This window comes from Dendropsophus ebraccatus, chromosome 9 (genome assembly GCF_027789765.1).
Source record: "Dendropsophus ebraccatus isolate aDenEbr1 chromosome 9, aDenEbr1.pat, whole genome shotgun sequence".
In the NCBI taxonomy this organism is placed as follows: domain Eukaryota; kingdom Metazoa; phylum Chordata; class Amphibia; order Anura; family Hylidae; genus Dendropsophus; species Dendropsophus ebraccatus.
In genome coordinates this window covers 87,973,885-87,995,740 of record NC_091462.1, presented here as the reverse complement: position 1 = coordinate 87,995,740, position 21,856 = coordinate 87,973,885, and the positions used below count along the sequence as shown (strand labels likewise).

General features: G+C 45.5%; 1 protein-coding gene across 2 annotated transcripts in view; it reads right to left on the bottom strand.

Moving 5' to 3' along the window:
- The window catches only part of OTOA (otoancorin), a 46,712-nt gene that overhangs the window by 12,076 nt on the left and 12,780 nt on the right, over window positions 1-21,856 (bottom strand). For both annotated transcript variants that reach the window (XM_069981979.1, XM_069981980.1), the window contains exons 7-16: window positions 21,104-21,319; window positions 20,332-20,499; window positions 10,498-10,638; window positions 9,581-9,636; window positions 8,728-8,845; window positions 7,107-7,180; window positions 5,147-5,276; window positions 4,729-4,919; window positions 4,544-4,637; window positions 3,009-3,138 (exon numbers count right to left, since the gene is read on the bottom strand). In XM_069981979.1, the coding sequence (XP_069838080.1) occupies window positions 3,009-3,138; window positions 4,544-4,637; window positions 4,729-4,919; window positions 5,147-5,276; window positions 7,107-7,180; window positions 8,728-8,845; window positions 9,581-9,636; window positions 10,498-10,638; window positions 20,332-20,499; window positions 21,104-21,319 (1,318 nt within the window). The remainder of the gene's footprint in view (window positions 1-3,008; window positions 3,139-4,543; window positions 4,638-4,728; window positions 4,920-5,146; window positions 5,277-7,106; window positions 7,181-8,727; window positions 8,846-9,580; window positions 9,637-10,497; window positions 10,639-20,331; window positions 20,500-21,103; window positions 21,320-21,856) is intronic.

Sequence of the window (21,856 nt, the reverse complement as noted above, 5' to 3'; positions counted from 1 at the left end):
TTATTAATTAAATATTATTAGTACAGGAAGCTCCATAAGCCGTTAATTCATATGCCGGCAATAGAGCATTCTGTACTAATCAACACTTTACTTTAATTAAAACATCAAATGTTTCTTCTAATTATGTTATCACAATAGCATTATTAGAAGAAACATTTAGAATTATATGTGCGCTCAGCTGGTTGGCTGATCGGCTGAGCGCACATATAAAGAGCCGGTCCGCAGCACAGTGACTTCATTGTGCTGCGGACCAGCGAAGAGGACACATCGGGACATCAGATGGTGAGTATAAAGATCTCCCCACCCCCTCCCCAGCACTGCACCCATCCCAGTAAGGAAGGGGGGGTCACTTAACCCCTTCCTTGCTGGGATGGGTGCAGCCTGACATCAGTCTGGCCCCCAAGGGGTTAAGGGGGATGCAATACATCCTCCCTTAACCCCTTGGGGGCCAGACTGTAAGCAGCGATCTGTAAAGATGCTGCATACTGTAAGGTGCACAACACCGCTCACAATGATGGGTGTTGTGCTCCTGTTTGTGTGTTTTTTGTGTGTTTCTCCCTTTTTGTTTTTCAGATATCGGTATCCTGTGGATTACGTCGGATTCCATGGACTACGACGATGACCAGCGGTTGTTTGGTGTGGTTTTTTTTTATAAAATGGTCAATGAGGGGTGTGGGGTGTTTTTATTTGAATAAAACATTTTTTTTCATTTGTGTGTTGTCTTTATTTCTTTACTTTATAGACTTAGTAGTGGAAGCCGTCTAATAGACGGAATCCATTACTAAGTCGGGGCCTAGTGTTAGCCGGTATAAAATGGCTAACACTAACCCCCCATTATTACCCCAGTACCCAATGCCACCAGGGGTACTGGGAAGAGCCGGGTGCCAGTGGTCCCGGAGCGTCAAAATTGGCGCTCCTGGACTGTGCGGCAGCAGGCTGGTAAGATTTAGGCTGGGGAGGGCCTAAACCAATGGCTCTTCCCACCCTGGTGTTACCAGGCTGCTGTCGCTTGGTTTTTAACCCGGCTGGTGATAAAAATAGGGGGGACCCTATGCATTTTTTTTTTAATTATTTGGTGTTGTGCACCTTACAGTATGCAGCATCTTTACAGATTGCTGCTTTCAGTCTGGCCCCCAAGGGGTTAAGGGAGGATGTATTGCATCCCCCTTAACCCCTTGGGGGCCAGACTGATGTCAGACTGCACCCATCCCAGCAAGGAAGGGGTTAAGTGACCCCCCTTCCTTACTGGGATGGGTACAGTGCTGGAGAGGGGGTGGTGAGAGCTGTATACTCACCCCGATGTTGCCTCTTCGCTGGTCCGCAGCACAATGAAGTCACTGTACTGCGGACCGGCTCTATATATGTGCGCTCAGCCGATCAGCCAATCAGCTGAGTGCACATATAATTCAAAATGTTTCTTCTAATAATGCTATTGTGATAACATAATTAGAAGAAACATTTGATTTTTTAATTAAAGTAAAGTGTTGATTAGTACAGAATGCTCTATTACCGGGAATATGAATTAATGGCTTATGGAGCTTCCTGTACTAATTAATATTTAATTAATAAAACACATTTTTGTTGTAATAAAATCAGTTTAGTTGTTCAATAATTTAATTTAAACAAATCCATTATTGTGCAATTAAATATACAGTCAAAAAATAAATATATATATAAATATACATTTATTTATATATATATTTATTTTAACAGTATATTTTATTGCAAAATGATGGATTCGTTTAAATTTAATTATTGAACAACGAAAGTGACTTTATTACAAAGAAAATGTGTTTTATTAATTAAATATATTAACCATGAGAGGCATCGGCATTACTGCAGAGGATCGCTAACCCCGGTAATAGCGATTCCTGTAAACTGTTTCCCTGCTTTCCCAGATGCATCCAGAGGTGTTTGCATCACTTTCTAAAGATTTTATTTGTTATTTTTAGTTGAACCAGATTTCCAAGTAAATGACCGTATGTTTTCAGCCGCATGTCTATTTTTTCCCACGGCCGTAGTTTCAGCCGCACATTTCCAGCCGCGTAAAAAATACAGACGCACAGATACATAGTGTGAACATAGCCATAAGAAGCAGTATATCTGGTGCAATTATCCCCAGTACTGATAATTCTGGTCACTACATATGATGCCGTGAACGAAGATTACTTCTTCCTATATTATAAGGCTATGTTCACACTACGTAAAACTACGGCCGTAGTTCTCGCCACAGAACTACGGCCGTAGTTTTGAGGGGTGGAACATAGCCTTATTTTTATTGGGATCCCGGCCGAAGCGTACCCACATCGTATACGCTCCGGCCGGGATCCCATGCGGCGCCGGAAAAAACTGACATGTCAGTTTTCTGCGGCCGGAATTCAGTGAATTTTGGCCGCAGAAAGACCTGTCAGTTCACACAGTGAAGCAAGCGGCTCCGGTTGCTTGCTTCACTGCGGGCTATGGGAAGCTCTGATGCGGGCGTGCGCTGATGTGCCCCCATCAGAGCACCGCGGCTGGAAAGATCACCTGGCCAGTACTTAAGTCACGGGGTCACGGAACGGCCGGGTGTTCACGTAGTGTGAACATAGCCTAATACGTTACACAATGTTCTATACCAGTCCCAGGTGTAACCTCTTTTTGGATATGTGAATGGTTTCTTGTTCAATTTTTGTTATTATCCACCAATAATGTTTTAGCTATTAGAACATATTAATCTTATAAGATCTAAAAAACTAAAAAGATACTAAAAAGAAAAGATACAAATGCTCAAATTTCAGTCATGCAGAAGGAAAAATTTGATTTTTGATCTTCCAGCCAAATCTCGGAACAGGACCTCATCACAATTCTTCTCTTTTAGATCTTAATAATTCAGGCTATTCAATACCTGAAAAGACATTTGTCTGGCAGCTGGCAAACAATGAGGCTTTTGAATACCAAAGAGAAGAGGGGAGATGGCATCCTTATGACGTCTGCAGAATGTGACTAACAAGCAGGATAATAGGCTTTACCTGCTGTCTGGTCAGGCTCAGATATGTTGGCACGGCGTAGGTGAATGGTATTGAATAAGCCTGATAGCATCTCATCACTGTGAGCAATGGCGGCTGCTCCTGATACAGTCTCTGATACCAGCTTCTGGAACTGAACCCAAGTGAGGAGAAAAGGGTACACATAAGAAATGCCATATACACCACCGCTCAGTAAAGGAAACTTGCATTTATTCTGCTGACCTGAGTCATGACATTTAGAAAGTTCTCACACGTTTAATTTTGGAACATTTCGTCCCCACCTCCCGAATATGTGCTGAGATTCTGAGTTAGGCGTGTGGAATATGTGGAAAGCCTTGAGCAGCAAATTGCTGAAAATTTGCATACTTAAAGGCTTGATTCCCTCCAATTACTGTCATTATATCATTGCCTAATTGGTTGCCTCATTATTTCTGCTCAGGCTGTGTTCACATGTTGCAGTTGTGTCACATTAATGTCACTATTTCGTAAGATCGAAACAAAAAGAGCAGTTTTACCATGACACAACCTGAGATCAAATAATACATAAGGTCTGAATGGTGAAAATGGCTTCAAAACTGTATTCCATAAACTGAGTAAAATGCAACGTTTTGACCGTAACGGGTCTTTGTCAGTCTGAGGACTGTTATTTTTGTGACCTTACTATGAATGAAAGAGACTGGAAGGCTATTATGGCCCCGTCCCACTTAAAGGGGGCCATGATGCTGTTAAGTTGGCGCTGGCCACTGCTATACAGAGAACAGAGCCAACTGCTTCTAGATCCACTCTCACTGTAGTGTGGGCATGGAACAGATGACGGCAGGGCAGCCAGGCTAGCACTGCTTGAAATCCTATTCTGTAGATAATCTATCAATTGTTTTAACCTGGAAAAACACTTTAAGGCTATATTCACACAAGATTTTCAAAATAACGGCCGTTATTCCAGAAAGTGTTACTCTATCTCTTAATATTGGTCGAAACCACCAAATTCAATGGAAATATCCAACTTTGTAATGTTTATAGGGGCCTCCTAATTCTCCCCTGGTTGTCAGAAGAGAAAAGCATCAGGCAGCTGGACTTCAACATGCCCAATCCTTTTCTTTGAGAAGATATGCCACTGTCAGAAGCATCTGTCTGTGTCTTACCCCCCTCTCACCTTTCAGAATACATGTATACTTAGCTGAGTTGAGTGCAGTGTTGGACTGGCCCACCAGAGGACCGGAGGATCCTCCAGTGGGCCCCCTGCTTTAGAACCAGCACTAACACTGACTGATGTGTCGTTTCTCACTGGTTCTTCATTGGTGGGCCCCCAGGATCATTTCCCTTGGTGGGCCCCAAATACTCCAGTCTGACAATGGCTGAACGTGCATATATACAGTATATAAGATATTGGGAGAGACAGACATATATCGCATATGGCCAGCCTTAGACAATATGTCATTGTATGACACATTCATCCAGAAAACACTATTTGGGCTAGAAACCAAGAAATTCCTGCACCCCAATATTGTATTGTGCCTTCTAAGTACTAACAGTGATACCTTCCCAGTTATAATCATCATCTCCTCTTTCGTCAGAAGATTCCAGAAGGGCGCCATATCTTGGGCTGTTTCAGACGTCCAGTTTAATGGGTTTCTATACAGGACACAGATATACCGATAATATAGAGAGACAAAGCTTCTTATCTATGAACCGAGCACTGACAGACTAAAAGAAACTTGCTTACCCATAATGTTCCAAAATTCTGTATTTAATTGCTTTACTTTGTTCCTGGCTGAGACCGGAGCAGGCCTTCAGCTGATTTAGTGCGGCCACAATCACATTTGAGGATATTCCGGTCTTTAAGATGCTCGGAGACAGGTGACAGATGAGATTCCCAACCATATCGAGCTGATACAGATCGGCAACAGAATTGTTCTGAAAGACAGAGGGCTCGGTTATTTATTCTTGTGTGCGCTGATATCTCCGAGATGGCATCATAGGTTAGATCACAGTCAGTGATTCTCTATGGTACGTGGTTGGCCATTACCATGTGGGTGAACTGAAGCCAGACACTTCTCTGTGAGACGTCTAACCAAAAATAATGTGAATTATACATTAGGCTGTTTTATCTCGCCACAGGATTGCGGTGCTGAGAGTCTTACCAGGCATTGATTCACTTTGTTAATTACAAAATCCTTCTTGCTGGCATGTAACAGCAAAGAGTCCACATCTGTCTTCCTTAGGCCGATTAACCACTGTCTGCAGAGAAGATGCGAAGCAGAATATTCCGTCCTGAAAGGGAAAAGGTGATCCACAAATCATCAAGTAGTAATATAAATTACTACACCGAGACAATGCGAGCGTGCTAAGCTGGTTTAGGTTTCTGAGTTATGCATCGTCTATGAACTTGGGAGCCTAACCAGCATGGCAGACTATGGGGGAGATTTATCAAACCTGGTGTAAAGAAAAACAGGCTCAGTTGCCCCTAGCAACCAATCAGATTCCCTCTTTCATTTTCCAAAAGATCTGTGAGAAATGAAAGGTGGAATCTGATTGGTTACTAGGGGCAACTGAGCCAGTTTTACTTTACACCATGTTTCATAAATGTACCCCAATGTGCAAATGCAAATCTAAAGAATACTGAAAGAGAACCAATCACGGTGGAATTAAAAAAAAAAATTATTCCCTAATTCAATGTAATTATTTATTTAATTAACATTTGTAAATACTTTTATTTATTTTTTCGGCCGCGTTTTTATTTTACTCACTTTTTAATTCACTGTCTCGCGCCGGCTCTTTTCAAAAGGAAGCCCCCGTCATCCACAGCGGCAGCAAGGCCGGGCGCCGCCATCTTGATTACGTCATTTGCGTTCCAGCGGTGGAACGCAAGTAACGTAATCAAGATGGTGGCGCCCGGCCCGAACAAGATGGTGGCAGCAAGGCCGGCGCCACCATCTTGATTACGGCACTTGCGTTCCAGCTATGCAACGCAAAGTGACGTCATCAAGACGGCAGCACCCTGCCTTGCTGCACCGTAAAACAGAATTGGGTAAAGTATAAGATACAGACTGCAAAGGCAGTCTGTATCTTCATAGATAGACTTAGGGAAAGATAAACTTTCATAATAGGGACAGTGAAATTTAGGTGATAGGTTCTCTTGAAGGAAGGTTTCCAAATACCCTCAATGCCTCACTTTATAAACAGCACAGGATAACACCTAATATTCCAGGTAATGTGGGTGGCTAAACGGGCCGATTATCGAAAACGAGTGTTCCTAGAAAGGCTCATTTGGCCAATAATCTGCCTGTGTAGAAGTGACATTGGTCAGCTCATGAGCAGAAAAACAACTGCTACTCGGCTGATGGCATCTTTTACACAGTGCTAAAAATATATCGTTATGGGCCGCACATCTCCCTGTGTGAAGCCAATAGCAATGTATTTAAATGGCTGCAAGTTTAAAGGTTCTTTTTTAGGACCATCACTGCATCACCTGCCGAACGTACCCCAGGACAGATCTTGGATTCAAAGCAGCTATCCAAAGGTATGGGGGGGGGGGCAAATTGTGGGTTAAGATTCGCTTTGAAGTAGTGTATCAAAACTTTTTTCATCTTTTGCGGATCTCTTGCTAGTGTTGACTACCAAAACTGTCTACAAAGTACATCAAGGTACTAAGCGGACTCAAGTCTTTCATAAAATTCAGGAATTCTACAGCTCTTTATGCTTTCGGGTGTTGACTGTAATGAAACACATGTGAATCACAAGAAATCAGCTGATCATTTAGCTAAAAATAATAAACTGTTATTTTTAGATGGAGAAGGATTTTGCAATATTGAAAATGTTGTAATAGTTCATAGCCTTAAAGTGGCATCCCCCTCCCCTGTCCCCATCAGGAGCACAAGTCCCCGCTTCTCATATTCTACATTTACATGTGGCATGGCCGCTGGGCACTGACTGACCCAGGTGATACCATGTATTTCATTTCTCATCACTGCCATAAAGATCAAAGCCGGATGTTTCTTGCCTTGGGAAGAACTAAGTGATGCTTCCTTGTTTCTCATTTACATAAGCCGCAGTCTACTATTAAAGAGTTCTTTCCCGAATCCTTTGAAGTTGTGAACTTACGGAAGCACAGCCAGCAGGAATGGAGGGATGGTTGCTTGGGAAACCCTCCAATATTTCCATGCAAGACAATGGATCTGAAAAGGCAGACAACATTTGGGTAGTGTAAAATGAAGGAATACATGCCCTATGCGTCTAATAAATAACATTATAATAAATAAGATAAATTATAAAGGTAGGCAGAAATATGACTGATACCAACCACCTGTGATGCCATCAATTCTCACTGCATTTCTTTGATCTGATGCCATAATCTTTGCTGGTAGGAGCATCCAGGTCTCCATCCTGGCTTTAATATACTTCATTAGTAAGCCTTATTTAAAGGGGATCTCCATATTTTATCTCTCGTAATCCAAACTCGACCCTTTTCTCCCCCAGGACTTTTAGGCATCAGGGCTTGGATGCAACCACTACTTTCACCTGTTTTACTTGCAAAACTTTTAACACGCTTTTTTAATATTGCTAAATCCAGCACATCTCTGACTCTAATACACGGCTCTCAAAGGCATATTAAGGTTTCAGAAAATATAAGTTATTCTATGGATAATGATTGTCCCACAATTCAAAAATATACTATCTGCATGACTACATCATGGTTTTACCATTGCTGCTTGCAGTTATTCATTGGAAATGTTAATTGTTTACTGCCAATAGATGAAGATCTGTCCTGGTCATGTGATGTACACAACGCTCTGATAACCGTACAGCGAGGGGCTGTGCCGCTGTATGTCCATTTGGGCCCGTTCACACTAAGCAAAAGCAGCGGAATTTCAGCGCTGAATCTGCACTGAAAATTCCGCCCTTAAAATTTTGGCAGATTCAATGGAAACTTCGCTCTGCAGTTCACACGGCAGAATTTTGACACCGAATAGGAATGAGCAAACTGGGTTCGGGTTCGAGTCCATCCGAACCTTAACGATCAGCATTTGATTAGTGGCGGCTGCTGAACTTGGATAAAGCTCTAAGGTTATCTGGAAAACATGGATATAGCCAATGACTATATCCATGATTTCCACATAGCCTTAGGGCTTTATCCAACTTCAGCAGCCACCACTAATCAAATGCCGAAAGTTCGGGTTCGGATGGACTCGAGCATGCTCCAGGTTCGCTCATCTGTAACACCAAACGTTCCATGACGGATCTGCTTTCCGCCAGAAGAATGGACATGTTCATTCTTCTGCTGGCAGAACTCCGCTGCAAGATATTTTGTGAGAGCCGATTCCGGGTGGAAAACACTTTCCTCGCTGATTCCACAAGAATTCCATGAGAGCTGATTCTCCGCCGCTTTTGCTCAGTGTGAACAGGCCCTTTGGACACAGGACACAATTTTTTCCTAGTCTCCCCTAAGTGGTTTCCTATTGTGACATGTTGTATGACTGTACAGAAAGATTATATACAGTAGTAGTTTAATGTCATGCAATAGAGGTAAAGATGATGCGGCACACGTCCATGGACATTGCATGACATTCAGAGACTTTTTCTGAGCTTGCTGAGCACCGTCTATATGTGTCCGGTGGCAGGATTAAGCCAACCAGCTAACCCCCGAGTTGATTAAGCCGTGTTCGGGCAGGTGCGGAGGTACGTCTCATTGGAGTTAGTAGTAGTTTAATGCACCACAATTTACCTGATGTGGAGAAAGTAATGGCAGATTCTTCTCTATAAGCTTGTAGTGGTTGAGGAAGGTTGGCTTGCTCATGTTGTCTATGTATTCACACGTTATTCCCTTCACCAGCTGCCCCGTACTAGAAAATGTGAGGGATAAAATAGATTTAACTATGAAAAGTTTGGAGTGGTGAGCATCCAGGGGGGGGGGGGGGGGGGCGTGACTTGTTTGCTGGTCATATGAGGATCTCACTATAAGTCCCTGGGTACACCCAATCTTGCATATCAATATAACTACCCCTGATAGTGGACACCCCAAACAACTAAGAAAGCCATGGGTGTGATGTGTTATTGAAACATTACAGACATTTAGTAAAACCTTTCATTACAGTGGACCAAGCATAGTCTACAAGTGACTATGTTTCGTCCATTTCTGCACTTATACTGTAATTGTGAGTTTTGCAAAATCACAGCTCAGTAATCGATCAACCACCACTAGCGAACCTTGAACATGCTTGGGTTCATCCAAACCTGAACGCTCTGTATGTGATTACCGGTGGCTGTAAAAGGTGGATGCAGTCATAGGGAGTCATAGAATAGATGGATATAGCCTATGGCCTATGGCTGTATCCATGTTTTCCAGGCAGTTCGGAAGAAACCAGTTATGCTCAAGGTTCACTTATCTCTTATAGTCGCTCGTAGAGTGTATTCTGTCCACGGAAATGAACAAGCACAGATTGAATACATGGCAGTATAAAGTTTGGCTCTAGCACCTGGCACTAGAAGTAGTGAGGCCCCAGTACAGAAAAGTGTAAACCATCCTGATGTGGCTCATAGCTGAAATCTATGGAACAGTGAATTGTGGAGCACTTTACCTCAGCAGATTCACCAGAGGTACATGGGGCACAAGTACCTCAAACAAAAGAAGAGCCTGGAATACAAAAGAAATAAAAGTTTACCTGTCACTTCACAAACTTTTGACATGTTCTAAAGATATGAAAAGTTCTGATCAGTCGTCATTTAAATCTCTGCCTATTCTGGCCTCTGGAGTCCAGTGGGCAGTGTCATTCAATGACTGAATACAGATAAAGCTGTCAGTTGCTGATTAGGACCACCCACCAGACTCCTAAGCCCAGAACAAGCAGATATTTAAATGGTCATGATACAAGCTGTGTCCCATTGATGTGACGCAAATAACAGGTGATGTACAGTAATATTATTGGGGATAGAAGAGTTCTCAGTCAGGGAGGCGGGGCATGTGCTGTTTTGATGTAAGAAGGGCATCGTAAACGGAGGGAAATTTTATTGGAAAAATTCTACTCTTTATTTTTAATCCACTCTTAGTTTGGCTTCAAAAACAGCATATGAAAGCATATTATTTCCATTAAAGAACACTACTGCCAGCATCTGCGGGGCCTGAAATGGCTGATAACTGGGAACAATCAATTATATTCCGCTGTATGACAAATTGCAATAAAACAGACTTGGGTTCAGCATCTCCCTTTGAAAATCCATGCAATGAATGAACAAATGCTGTCATGTCAAGTGGTGACAGCTACCTCCGGCAATTTCTTCAACAACACTACAATCTCCTTCTCAGGAAATACTTGCTCAACATGAATTTTATGTATAAGAAGCAGATTAGTGATTCCTCTTACAGAAGAGAGAAATGACTGTGGATTGTTCTGTCCTGAGTCTCGAGAGACTTCAGCATTGCCAAGTCCTCAGTGTCCACTCGCAGCATGGATGGTGGCTCATGGATGAGGGGCACTGGGGTTAAATATATAATTACCTGACTCCTTCTCATCTCTTTGTCGTGTAGTTCTGTAACGTCCAGGTTCCTTTGTGCCAGCAGTTGGGATAGAGACACTTGCTTGAAGAATGCTCCACTCATGTCTGCCAGAACTGTGTGAAATTCTCCAGAAGACATCAGCTAATGAGAAAAAACACAGCACGGACATATGACAGCCATCATTGTTCTGTATATCATGAATGGGAACAATATAACTGTACGGCAGGTTATAAACTTCAATCTGTTAATAAGCGTCATCAAATAGAGCTGGACACTGTGACTGGGATATCTTTGAAAATGTAGCCTGACAATGGATGCTCAAAGAATTGTCTACATTGCATGGGAAGAACTGAAAAAGTATATGGTATTAATGGACTTTGTATCAGGATATAATCACTGGTAAAACTACAAAAGGAATAATATATGTAGTGGGTATTAATGGGTGTGAGGTGAGTGGTGGCAGAGAGGGACATGACTGCAGAATGCCATTAGGAATATGCATAAGGAGGAGTGCTGCAGGAGCCGATGAGCAGGCAGAAGTGTTTTTCAGTCAGATTAACTGGTGTCAGAAAGTTATATAAATTTACTTTAATTTAAAGATTTCAAGTCTTCCAGTACTTATCAGCTGTTGTATGTTCTGCAGGAAGTGATGTATTCTTTCCAGTTTGACACAGTGCCCCCTGCTGCCAGCTCTGTTCGTAACTGGAACTGTTCAAAGCAGTAGCAAATTCCGAAAGAAAACTTCTATGCTCTGGAAGTTCCTGTCAGGGACAGAGGTGGCAGCAGCGAGCCCTGTGTCAGCTCCATATGAAACACATACAAATGAATGCTCTCTGCTGCCACCTACAGGTGAACAGCATTCTCTTTGGTTGGTTTGCTTCTTAGAACCTTCTAGTAACAGGGGAGAACTAAGTCTAATTATCTGTCTATAAATTCACAGTTATTCCAGACTTTATAGTCTTCGGGTGGTTCTAGTGTCAAAGTAAGGCCTAAAGTCCCAAGTATAGTTAGTTGTAACCAGCTACCAGTGTCAGGTAGAAACAAGCCTGTTTACAGAGGGAAGGGACTAGAGATATACTGTGTAACAGCTTTGCCCTGGCCTGGGGACATCTCATCGGGAAGTGTTAGAATTCTCTCAGATCCAGTGACGTCACGACAAAAGGTGTAATTCCTATGGAGTGTCCAGCAGGGGGCGCTTTCTATATAGAAGTCTATGGGACTTTATTGTTTCTATGGATTTCTATGTAATGTAATGTAGTGTAGTGTAGTGTACAGTGCTTTATTGAATGAATACAAGTGTCCTTGCTCCCCAAAGTATTGCATAAATGTATTCATTTAATACATTAGGATATCACAGTAAGCCCGCCGATCCGCCGCATTCCCGCCGATCCGCCGCATTCCCGCCGATCCGCCGCATATACACTGAACTACAGCTCCCATCATCTGCTTATAGTATGAACAGGTGATGGGAGCTGTAGCTGGGTAATGGATATCACTTGCCTGTGATGCCACTGCTTATGCCGCCGGGCGCAGGGGGGAGCCGCTCAGTACACAGGAGCGCTCCCCCCTCCTCCTTCCGGGAACCTTCCCCCTATACCACTGCTGACTCCCCGCCTGGCCGCCGCTGTCATATACCGGCTCCCGATGCATCAGTGCGGACACCAGGAAGCATCGGGAGCCGGTATATGAGAGCGGAGAGCGGCGGCCAGGCGGGGAGTCAGCAGTGCTATAGGGGGAAGGTTCCCAGAAGGAGGAGGAGGAGGGGGGGAGCGCTCCTGTGTACTAAGCGGCTCCCCACTGCTTATGCCGCCGGGCGCAGGGGGATCGCAGGCAAGTGATATCCATTACCCAGCTACAGCTCCCATCACCTGTTCATACTATAAGCAGATGATGGGAGCTGTAGTTCAGTGTATATGCGGCGGATCGGCGGGAGTGCGGCGAGAATGCGGCGGATCGGCGGGAGTGCGGCGGGAATGCGGCGGATCAGCGGCTTACTTTGATATCCTAATGTATTGAATGAATACATTTATGCAATACTTTGGGGAGCAAGGACACTTGCTCCCCAAAGTATTCCATAGATGTATTCATTCAATAAAGCACTGTACACTACACTACATTACATAGAAATCCATAGAAACAATAAAGTCCCATAGACTTCTATATAGAGAGCGCCCCCTGCTGGACACTCCATAGGAATTACACCTTTCGTCGTGACGTCACTGGATCTGAGAGAATTCTAACACTTCCTGATCTACTAAATTAAGGGAAATAGCCCTATAAGTAACAACATATCAAAAATTAATTTTGGCCGGACTTCTTTAAGGTGTCCTATTTGCTATGTAACCCTGCTTCTGTAAATATACCACCCAGGGCCGTATTTACCACTAGGCACCCATGGTCTGGTGCCTAGGGCAGCACCAGGGAGCAGGGGGAAAAGCAACTTTTTTTGTCTTTCAACTCCCAATTTTTTTTAGTTTTACACCTCCCTTTCTGACTTGCTATTAAATCTGGTGTCTTTTCGGGAAGAGGGAAGTAGAGAGAGGGTGACTGGTATGATGGTGTTATCCAGTCACAGTATGGTGGTGTTATCCAGTCACAGTAGGGCAGTATTGTTTAGGTCTGTTGTGGCGGTGTTATCCAGTCACAGTATGGTGGTATTGGTCAGGTCTGGTATGGCGGTGTTATCCAGTCACAGTATGGTGGTATTGGTCAGGTCTGGTATGGTGGTCTTATCCAGTCACAGTATGGTGGTATTGGTCAGGTCTGGTATGGCTGTGTTATCCAGTCACAGTAGGGCAGTAATTGTTCAGGTCTAGTGTGGCGGTGTTATCCAGTCACAGTATGGTGGTATTGGTCAGGTCTGGTATGGTGGTCTTATCCAGTCACAGTATGGTGGTATTGGTCAGGTCTGCTTTGGTGGTGTTATCCAGTCACAGTAGGGCAGTATTTTTCAGGTCTGGTGTGGCGGTGTTATCCAGTCACAGTATGGTGGTAATGGTCAGGTCTGGTATGGGGGTCTTATCCAGTCACAGTATGGTGGTATTGGTCAGGTCTGGTATGGCTGTGTTATCCAGTCACAGTAGGGCAGTAATTGTTAAGGTCTAGTGTGGCGGTGTTATCCAGTCACAGTAGGGCGGTATTGGTCAGGTCTGGTATGGTGGTCTTATCCAGTCACAGTATGGTGGTATTGGTCAGGTCTGCTTTGGCGGTGTTATCCAGTCACAGTAGGGCAGTATTTTTCAGGTCTGGTGTGGCGGTGTTATCCAGTCACAGTATGGTGGTAATGGTCAGGTCTGGTATGGGGGTTTTATCCAGTCACAATATGGTGGTATTGGTCAGGTCTGGTATGGCGGTGTTATCCAGTCACAGTAGGACAGTATTGCTCAGGTCTGGTGTGGCGGTGTTATCCAGTCACAGTATGGTGGTGTTGGTCAGTTCTGGTGTGGCGGTGGTAAATGTGACACCTGGAGCTATTACTGTACCTACCAACCTACCAATCCTGTGGTGAGAATTCCCTCAGACAATATGCAGACGGCTCTAATCATTGAGTCAACATGGAAATTTGTTTATGTTTTAAGCAGTTAAAAATCATGAAAGACATGATTCAGACAATGTTTCTACATGTAAAAAATGCATGTGGCTGAAACAAGGCTCCCTTTTCTTCCTCATGTGCGGTTACCAGGATTAGTGGCCATACGTCTGGTTTCGGCTGCATGTGGTGCCGTACAATAAAATTGGAAACGCGGCCTAAGACTGATCAGATATCAATATGATGTTCAGAAATAGAAAATCATAATGCTAATTAGTGAGTGAAGATGGAGGGGATTCAGGTTTAAAACCTAGGGCAGCAGCAGTTGGTAATACAGCCCTGATACCACCCCATTTGCCCCATTAACCATGTAGTGTAGTGGTCTAGACAGGGCTAGGACAAGGAGTTTTGGTGCCCTAGGCAGAGAATGCAAATGGTGCCCCCCAGTGTATAGCCCCCACATACAGTATAGCTTCCTGGCTGCCCCCACATAGTGTATAGCAGGGGTCCCTACACTTTTTACACAGGGGGCCAGTTCACTGTCCCTCAGAGAGGTGGAGGGCTGGACTATATGCTGCTGCTATATCTGGTCCGCAGGGAGCCATTGCCACTGGAGGATGACACTGTTTCTGCCCATGAGGAAAAGGTGGAGTGGAAGCTCATACTGCTCATCTGTCTCTGGTCCAGGAGAGGAGCATTGGGGGTGGCTTAGGATGGTGGAGTTGTAGTTTTACCACAGCCACACAGGAGCATGCTGGGAGCTGTAGTTCTACCACAGCCACAGAATCATGCTGGGAGTTATAGATCTACCATAGCCACACAGGATTATGATGGAAGTTGTAGTTCTACCACAGCCACACAGGATCATGCTGGGAGCAGTAGTTCTACCTTAGCCACACAGGATCATGCAGGGAGTTGTGGTTCTACCAAAGCCACACAGGAGCATGATGGGAGCTGTAGTTCTACCACAGTAACACAGGATCATGCTGGTAGTTGTAGTTCTACCACAGCCACACAGGATCATGCTGGGAGATGTAGTTCTACCTTAGCCGCACAGGATCATGCTGGAAGTTGTAGTTCTACCACAACCACACAGGATTATGCTCCACACACTCCATTAGCACACACATTCCACTAACACACACACACATACAGATACAGAGGCTGAAGGGGAAAATTGCGCCCCCTGTAATTCAGCAGGAGATGGCACCCTAGGCCATCACCTACCCTGGCCTTCCCTTGTCCTGGCCCTGTCCCTCACAACAGCTCCCCCATAGATCAGTGCAAAATTGACATTATACAGATTATTCAAATTTAGCACCACAAGTCACTTTCTGTGCAGTTTATCCATGTACTTTTTTAGCAGTGAGTGAATAATAATCTCCTCTATTTTGCCAGTACTGTAATACACTTTATATATTTCTATCCAGTCTTAAATTCTGCAGTACATCTGCCTCATACTCTAGAGGTGTTCCACTATGACTATCTAGTAGGGGGTTGCTACTGCTTGTATCCAGGGGCGTAGCTAATGTCTCCTGGGCCCTGGTGCGAGAGGCCAACTTGGGCCCCCCCCCCCCTCCTTTCGCGACCAAGTGATGCTATTGGTGCGTGTATATATATACACACCAAGATAGATATTACCAATAACACCAGCATATTGGAAGAGAAAGTATTATCACCGTACATATTACCGCCATACTGTTACCGACCAAATCCTGTATACTGAGACCAATATTACCAGTAATATCAGTATATAGGAAGGAAACATTACTGCCACACCACAAACACTACCATCACCACCATATTGTTACTGACAAAATCCAGTATACTAAATTACCTCATCCAGTCATATAGAGGTGACCCCAGCTCTACACAGGCTCTATACACCATATACATTACAGTGCAGTTATATCAGGTGACTCACAGGAGACGTCTTTTCTCATCAGAGTTCTTTCCTTTTCATCTTCTCCATCCACCCTGGGCCGTTATGAGAACTTCTCCGAGCCACGAATCCACAGAATCTGCCAGACAGACATATTAGGCTCCTCACTCTGGCACCATCCTCATCTCTATACACATTGCACATCTGTATTGGCCCCTTTACACCCTCATTTAGTGGGTAGCCCTGACTCTATGTGACCCCCTAATAATATATGCCCCCCTCTGTGTATTCCCTCTCCCCCTATGTTGCCCCCGCACAAATAGATGGCCTCTCTCCCTCCATGTTTCCCTCCTTATAGATGGCCCCCTCTCCCCCCACCCCCCCTTGTAGATGGCCTCCTCTCCCCCTCCTTACAGATGGCCCCCTCTACCCCCTCCCTTACAGATGGCCCCCTCTACCCCCTCCCTTATAGATGGCCTCCTCTCCCCCCTCCTTATAGATGGCCCCCTCTACCCCCTCCCTTATAGATGGCCCCCTGTCTCCTCACCCTCCCTTATAGATGGCCCCCTCTCTCCTCACCCTTCCTTATAGATGGCCCCCTCTCCCCCCACCCTCCCTTATAGATGGCCCCCTCTCCCCTGACCCTCCCTTATAGATGCCCCCCTCCCTCCCTTATAGATGCCCCCCTCTCCCCCCACCCTCCCTTATAGATGGTCCCTTCCCACCCCCCTTATACATGGTCCCCTCCCCCCCCCCCTTATAGATAGTCCCCTTCCCCCCCTCCCTTATTGATGGTCCCTCTTTCCCCCCTCCCTTATAGATGGTCCCTCTCCCCCCCCACCCTCATAGATGGCCCCTCTTTCCCCCCCACCCTCATAGATGGTCCCCTTTCCCCCCACCCTCATAGATGCCCCCCTCCTTCCCCCCACCCTCATAGATGGTCCTCTTTCCCCCCACCCTCATAGATGGTCCTCTTTCCCCCCACCCTCATAGATGCCCCCTCTTTCCCCCCACCCTCATAGATGGTCCTCTTTCCCCCCACCCTCATAGATGGTCCTCTTTCCCCCCACCCTCATAGATGGTCCTCTTTCCCCCCACCCTCATAGATGCCCCCTCTTTCCCCCCACCCTCATAGATGGTCCTCTTTCCCCCACCCTCATAGATGCCCCCCTCTTTCCCCCCACCCTCATAGATGCCCCCCTCCTTCCCCCCACCCTCATAGATGCCCCCCTTTTCCCCCACCCTCATAGATGCCCCCCTCTTTTCCCCCACCCTCATAGATGCCCCCCTCTTTCCCCCCACCCTCATAGATGCCCCCCTCTTTCCCCCGCAACCTCATAGATGCCCCCCTCCTTCCCCCCACCCTCATAGATGCCCCCCCTCTTTCCCCCGCAACCTCATAGATGCCCCCCTCTTTCCCCCCACCCTCATAGATGCCCCCCTCTTTCCCCCCACCCTCATAGATTCCCCCCTCTTTCCCCCCACCCTGCAGGCTGAAAAAAACAAAACAAAACTTAACTCACCTGACAACGCGCTCCCACGTTGATCCTCACTCCTCCTGGTCTGTCCCCGGCTGCTGCGCAGCTGCCGCGGGTGTCGCGCCTTCATGGCGGGCCCGGTAGCGGCGGCGACCGCCGCGACCGCGGTAGCTACGCCACTGCTTGTACCCCTAGTGATGATCTGTAATCTATGGGGGTCTTTGAAGTGCCTCAGCACCACAGAGTTCCCATTGATTCAATAGGAAATGCATGGGGGTGCTAGGTACCCCAGCAATTTAGCAGAACGCAATCTGAGCACAAATAAAGCAGAAGTTTCTGGAGACTCCGGAGCAAACTACACAACAGAGTTAAGGATTTAGAATAGCTAGAGAAGCACAAAGAACTTCTATAGGCTGTATGTACAGTAGATTGCTTACAGAACATCAGGCTGTACACTGCAAGAAAGCTGGCATTGTAATAATGATAAAAACAGTAGTATTGAGGTCCATCATATTCACTAGACATCATTGGTGGACCATTGGCTTGTCTCCATGGACTTTCAGCAGATTCCTTTCACATTTCCCAAAATATTTCATTATGGGGACAAAATGTCTCAAGGGTTCAATTATCTATAAACTTAGTTTTTTCTTAAGGAGGAAATAATGAATTGATCTATACTTGACCTGTATGGTATTAGTCATGTATTTTATCAAAAGATCAATACGAAAAAAGCTTTTTAGATTGATTTAGTAAAAGGTCAAACTGCACAGTACGGAGAACATCCCACTTATGTACTTGAAGCAATGTCTAATATTTCTATCTATATCAGTCAAAAGGCAACTCTAATATAGCAACATAAGCTATAAGCTAATATAGCAACATAAATACAGAACTAGCTCTGAACATGTCCGAATGTTTGTTTTCCTCTTAAACAGAATTTGTTCTGAATTGTATGAATTGAAATGTCTTACATTGCCCACTATCCTAACTTCTTGTCTGGTAGAGGCCTGAGTTCTGGAAATGCAAAATAAACAGGAGTTGCTGTGCTATGTGTACGTAAGGAATAAGAGTTCTTCTGGCCATTATCTGATGTATGCAGGGGCGGTCTTGGCATTTCTGGGGCCCCAAGCGAAGTTATGTCTGCCCCCCCCCTTGACACGTGTTCCAAAACAATAGACCGCTGTGTGTTGCCCCCAGTAGTATATACCCCTTGTGTGCTACCGCCAGTAATATATACTCCTTGTGTGCTCCCCCCAATCGTATATACCCCTTGTGTCCTGCCCCCAGTAGTATATACCCCTTGTTTGCTTCCCCCAGTAGTATATAGACACCTGTGTGTTCCCCCAGTTATATATAGCCCCCCGTGTGCTCCCCCAGAAGTATATAGACCTCCTGTGTGCTGCCCCAGTTGTATATAGACCCCCTGTGTGCTGCCCCCAGTTGTATATACCCCCTGTGTGCTCCCCCACTAGTATATAGGCCCCCTGTGTGCTCCCTCAGGGGTATTTACCCCCCCCCCCTGTGTGCTCCCCCACTTGGATATATACCTCCTGTGTGCTCCCCCACTTGGATATAGACCCCTGTGTGCTCCTCCAGTAGTATATAAACCCCCTGTGTGGGTTTCCCAGTAGTATATAGACCCCCTGTGTGCCCCACCAGTATTATATAGACCCCTTATGTGCTGCCCCAGTAGTATACAGACCCCTGTGTGCTCCCCCAGTTATATATAGACCACCTGTGAGCCTCACAAGTAGTATATAGACCCCCTGTATGTTCCCCCAGTAGTATATAGACCCCCTGTGTGCCCCACCAGTAGTATACAGACCCCTGTGTGCTCCCCCAGTTATATATAGACCACCTGTGTGCCTCACAAGTAGTATATAGACCCCCTGTATGTTCCCCCAGTAGTATATAGACCCCCTGTGTGCCCCACCAGTAGAATAAAGACCCCTGTGTGCTCCCCCAGTAGTATATAGCCCCCCTGTGTGCTCCCCCACTTGGATATAGACCTCCTGTGTGCTCTCCAAGTTGTATATAGACCCCATTCTGCTGCCCCAAGTAGTATATAGACCCCCTGTGTGCTGCCCCCAGTAGTATATAGACCCCTCTGTGAAACCCCAGTAGTCTATAGCCCCCCTGTGTGCTCCCCCAGTTATATATAGCCCCCTGTGTCTTCCCCGATATATAGCCCCCCTGTGTGCTCCCCCCATTTATATAGACCCCCGATGTGCGCTCCCCCAGTTAAACAGACCCCTGTGTGCTCCCCCTCCCATATAGTATATAACACAATAAAACAAACACTTATACTCACCTGGGTCCTGGCGTCTCCTCTTCTCTTCACTCTTGTGGCCGCAGGAAGGGTTTTCCCTGTGATCACAAGTGGCCGCACTCCTTTTGTCCTGGCGCCGATGCTCCGTTGATGTCACTGGAGCGCCGGCACCACAAGGACAAAGCTGCCACTTGTGACCGCAGGGAAAACCCTTCCTGCGGCCACAAGAGTGACTGACAGGAAGGGAGCCAATGTCTCCTGCCCTGTCAGTGCTGCTGCATGTAACTATGAGTGCTCATTACGAGTGCTCATAGTTACAGTTCAGATGGCAGCAGCGAGCGGGGAAGCGGCCCTGTCCAGCGGTCTTGAGCACAAGAGCGGGGCGTGGGGGCCCCCCTGGATGTTGGGGGCCCCAAGCGATCGCTTGGGGTGCTTGGTGCCAAAGACAGCCACTGGATGTATGTGGCATTTTTCAGCAGTTTTTCCCTCTGATGTCTCCATACCTAATTGTCAGTTTTCTCCAGCTCAGACTTAGAGAAAGCAGAAACTGCTATAATACACAGCACAGAGCAAAACATTTTTTACATCCCTCTGTGTCATGTCCAATGTTTTTTGGGGTGGCAGGTGTGCTTGAAACCATTTCATTAGACCACATAGGAAATAAATCTGCAGTTACCTTACTTAGGATGCTTTCCTGTTGAGCTGTGGTAAAATATGGTGCATGCTGGGAGAGTCCACTTTTCAGAGCCATTAAAAGATCCCGGTAATTCATCTCATAAAAGGAATCTGCACTGACTCCTGACACCAGTTCTCCCAGTTGACTTATATTAGAATATGTTAAAACCTAATATAAAAAAAAAATCATAAAAATAACAAATGTTATTATGGTAGCCACACAATACAGAAAATGCTTCCAGATCTCGCACTGCCAATTATCTCAGAGGTAAGACCTCTCTCTTATGATTCTAGGTGGTGACGTAGCTTTAGAGGAAGCAGGGACAGCAGCTGCAACTGGGTCTTGGTACCTGGGGGACCTCCAACGCACCTCTGTGCCCAAGCAGTGCCGGACTGGTCCACCAGAGGACCGGAGGATCCACCGGTGGGCCCCAAACTATAGAACCTACACAAACACTGACTGACATGACTTTTCTCACTGGTTCTTGATTGGTGGGCCCCCAGGAGCATTTCCTCTGGTGGGCCCCAGATACCCCAGTCCGACACTGTCCCTGAGACACCAGCAGTACCTTGCAGATAAAGGGCCCTGTTATAGATTTTACTTTAGGCCAACCTGTGCTTCTTATATTGTATTTGTGTCATCAATGTCTTTTGTTAATGCACACTACAAACACATTACGTGGCACAGTAACACACCGAGAGATGTAAGTGCACTTTAGAGCAGCCAGAGAGCCTTTCTAACCGTACTTTAATGTTTTCTACATCCGCAATACCTTCTCAGAGTGCAGAAACTTCCTTGTAAGGACTATAATCTGGCTCCTCGTCCACCCTGAGACTTGCTGGAGTGTTAGGATGGCACTCTGCACAGCTTCTGGGGATAATGATTCAAGCTGGGATACAGTCAGTCCAACTACGGCATCTGAGAGAGAGCCCAGGCTGTCATTCAACGTCTGGTTTATGACAGCTATTTGAAGGAACTGAGACTTTAACTGTAAAACAGAAAATTTTTTGGGTATTTACATTCATATGAAATTATAATTACTTTTTCAAATGACAGTCAATGCACAAAAATTATTGATATCTATGGAGTAGTTTCATGGTGCAAACAAATTAACTTAGGCTAATTATATTATTAACTATGCATGCTTTCCAGTGGATAATGCTCTTTGTTATGTAAGAATTCAGTCAGTATAATGTCACTTTGTGGTTACAGAGATTTTGATGCTGTGTGACAGGAGAGCTGACCATACAATCCGAGCACTCCAAGGATTCTCTGCTGCTGAACATTGATACACAGCAGTGAAGACTTGTCCTGCTCGGTGCATGCTCAGGAATGGCTGTCAATCAATACCAAGTAGAGATGAGTGAATCTTAAGCATGCTCGGGTTCGGAGCAGTATGAGCAGTATTAGTGCAGTGTCCCAGAACAGGCATGCCACTGCTCTTCTTCTGCACACCTGTAATCAGGTACCATTGATAAGGTACACTCTGGGTGAAGGTCCCACACTACCCGTTTTCTGCCACTAG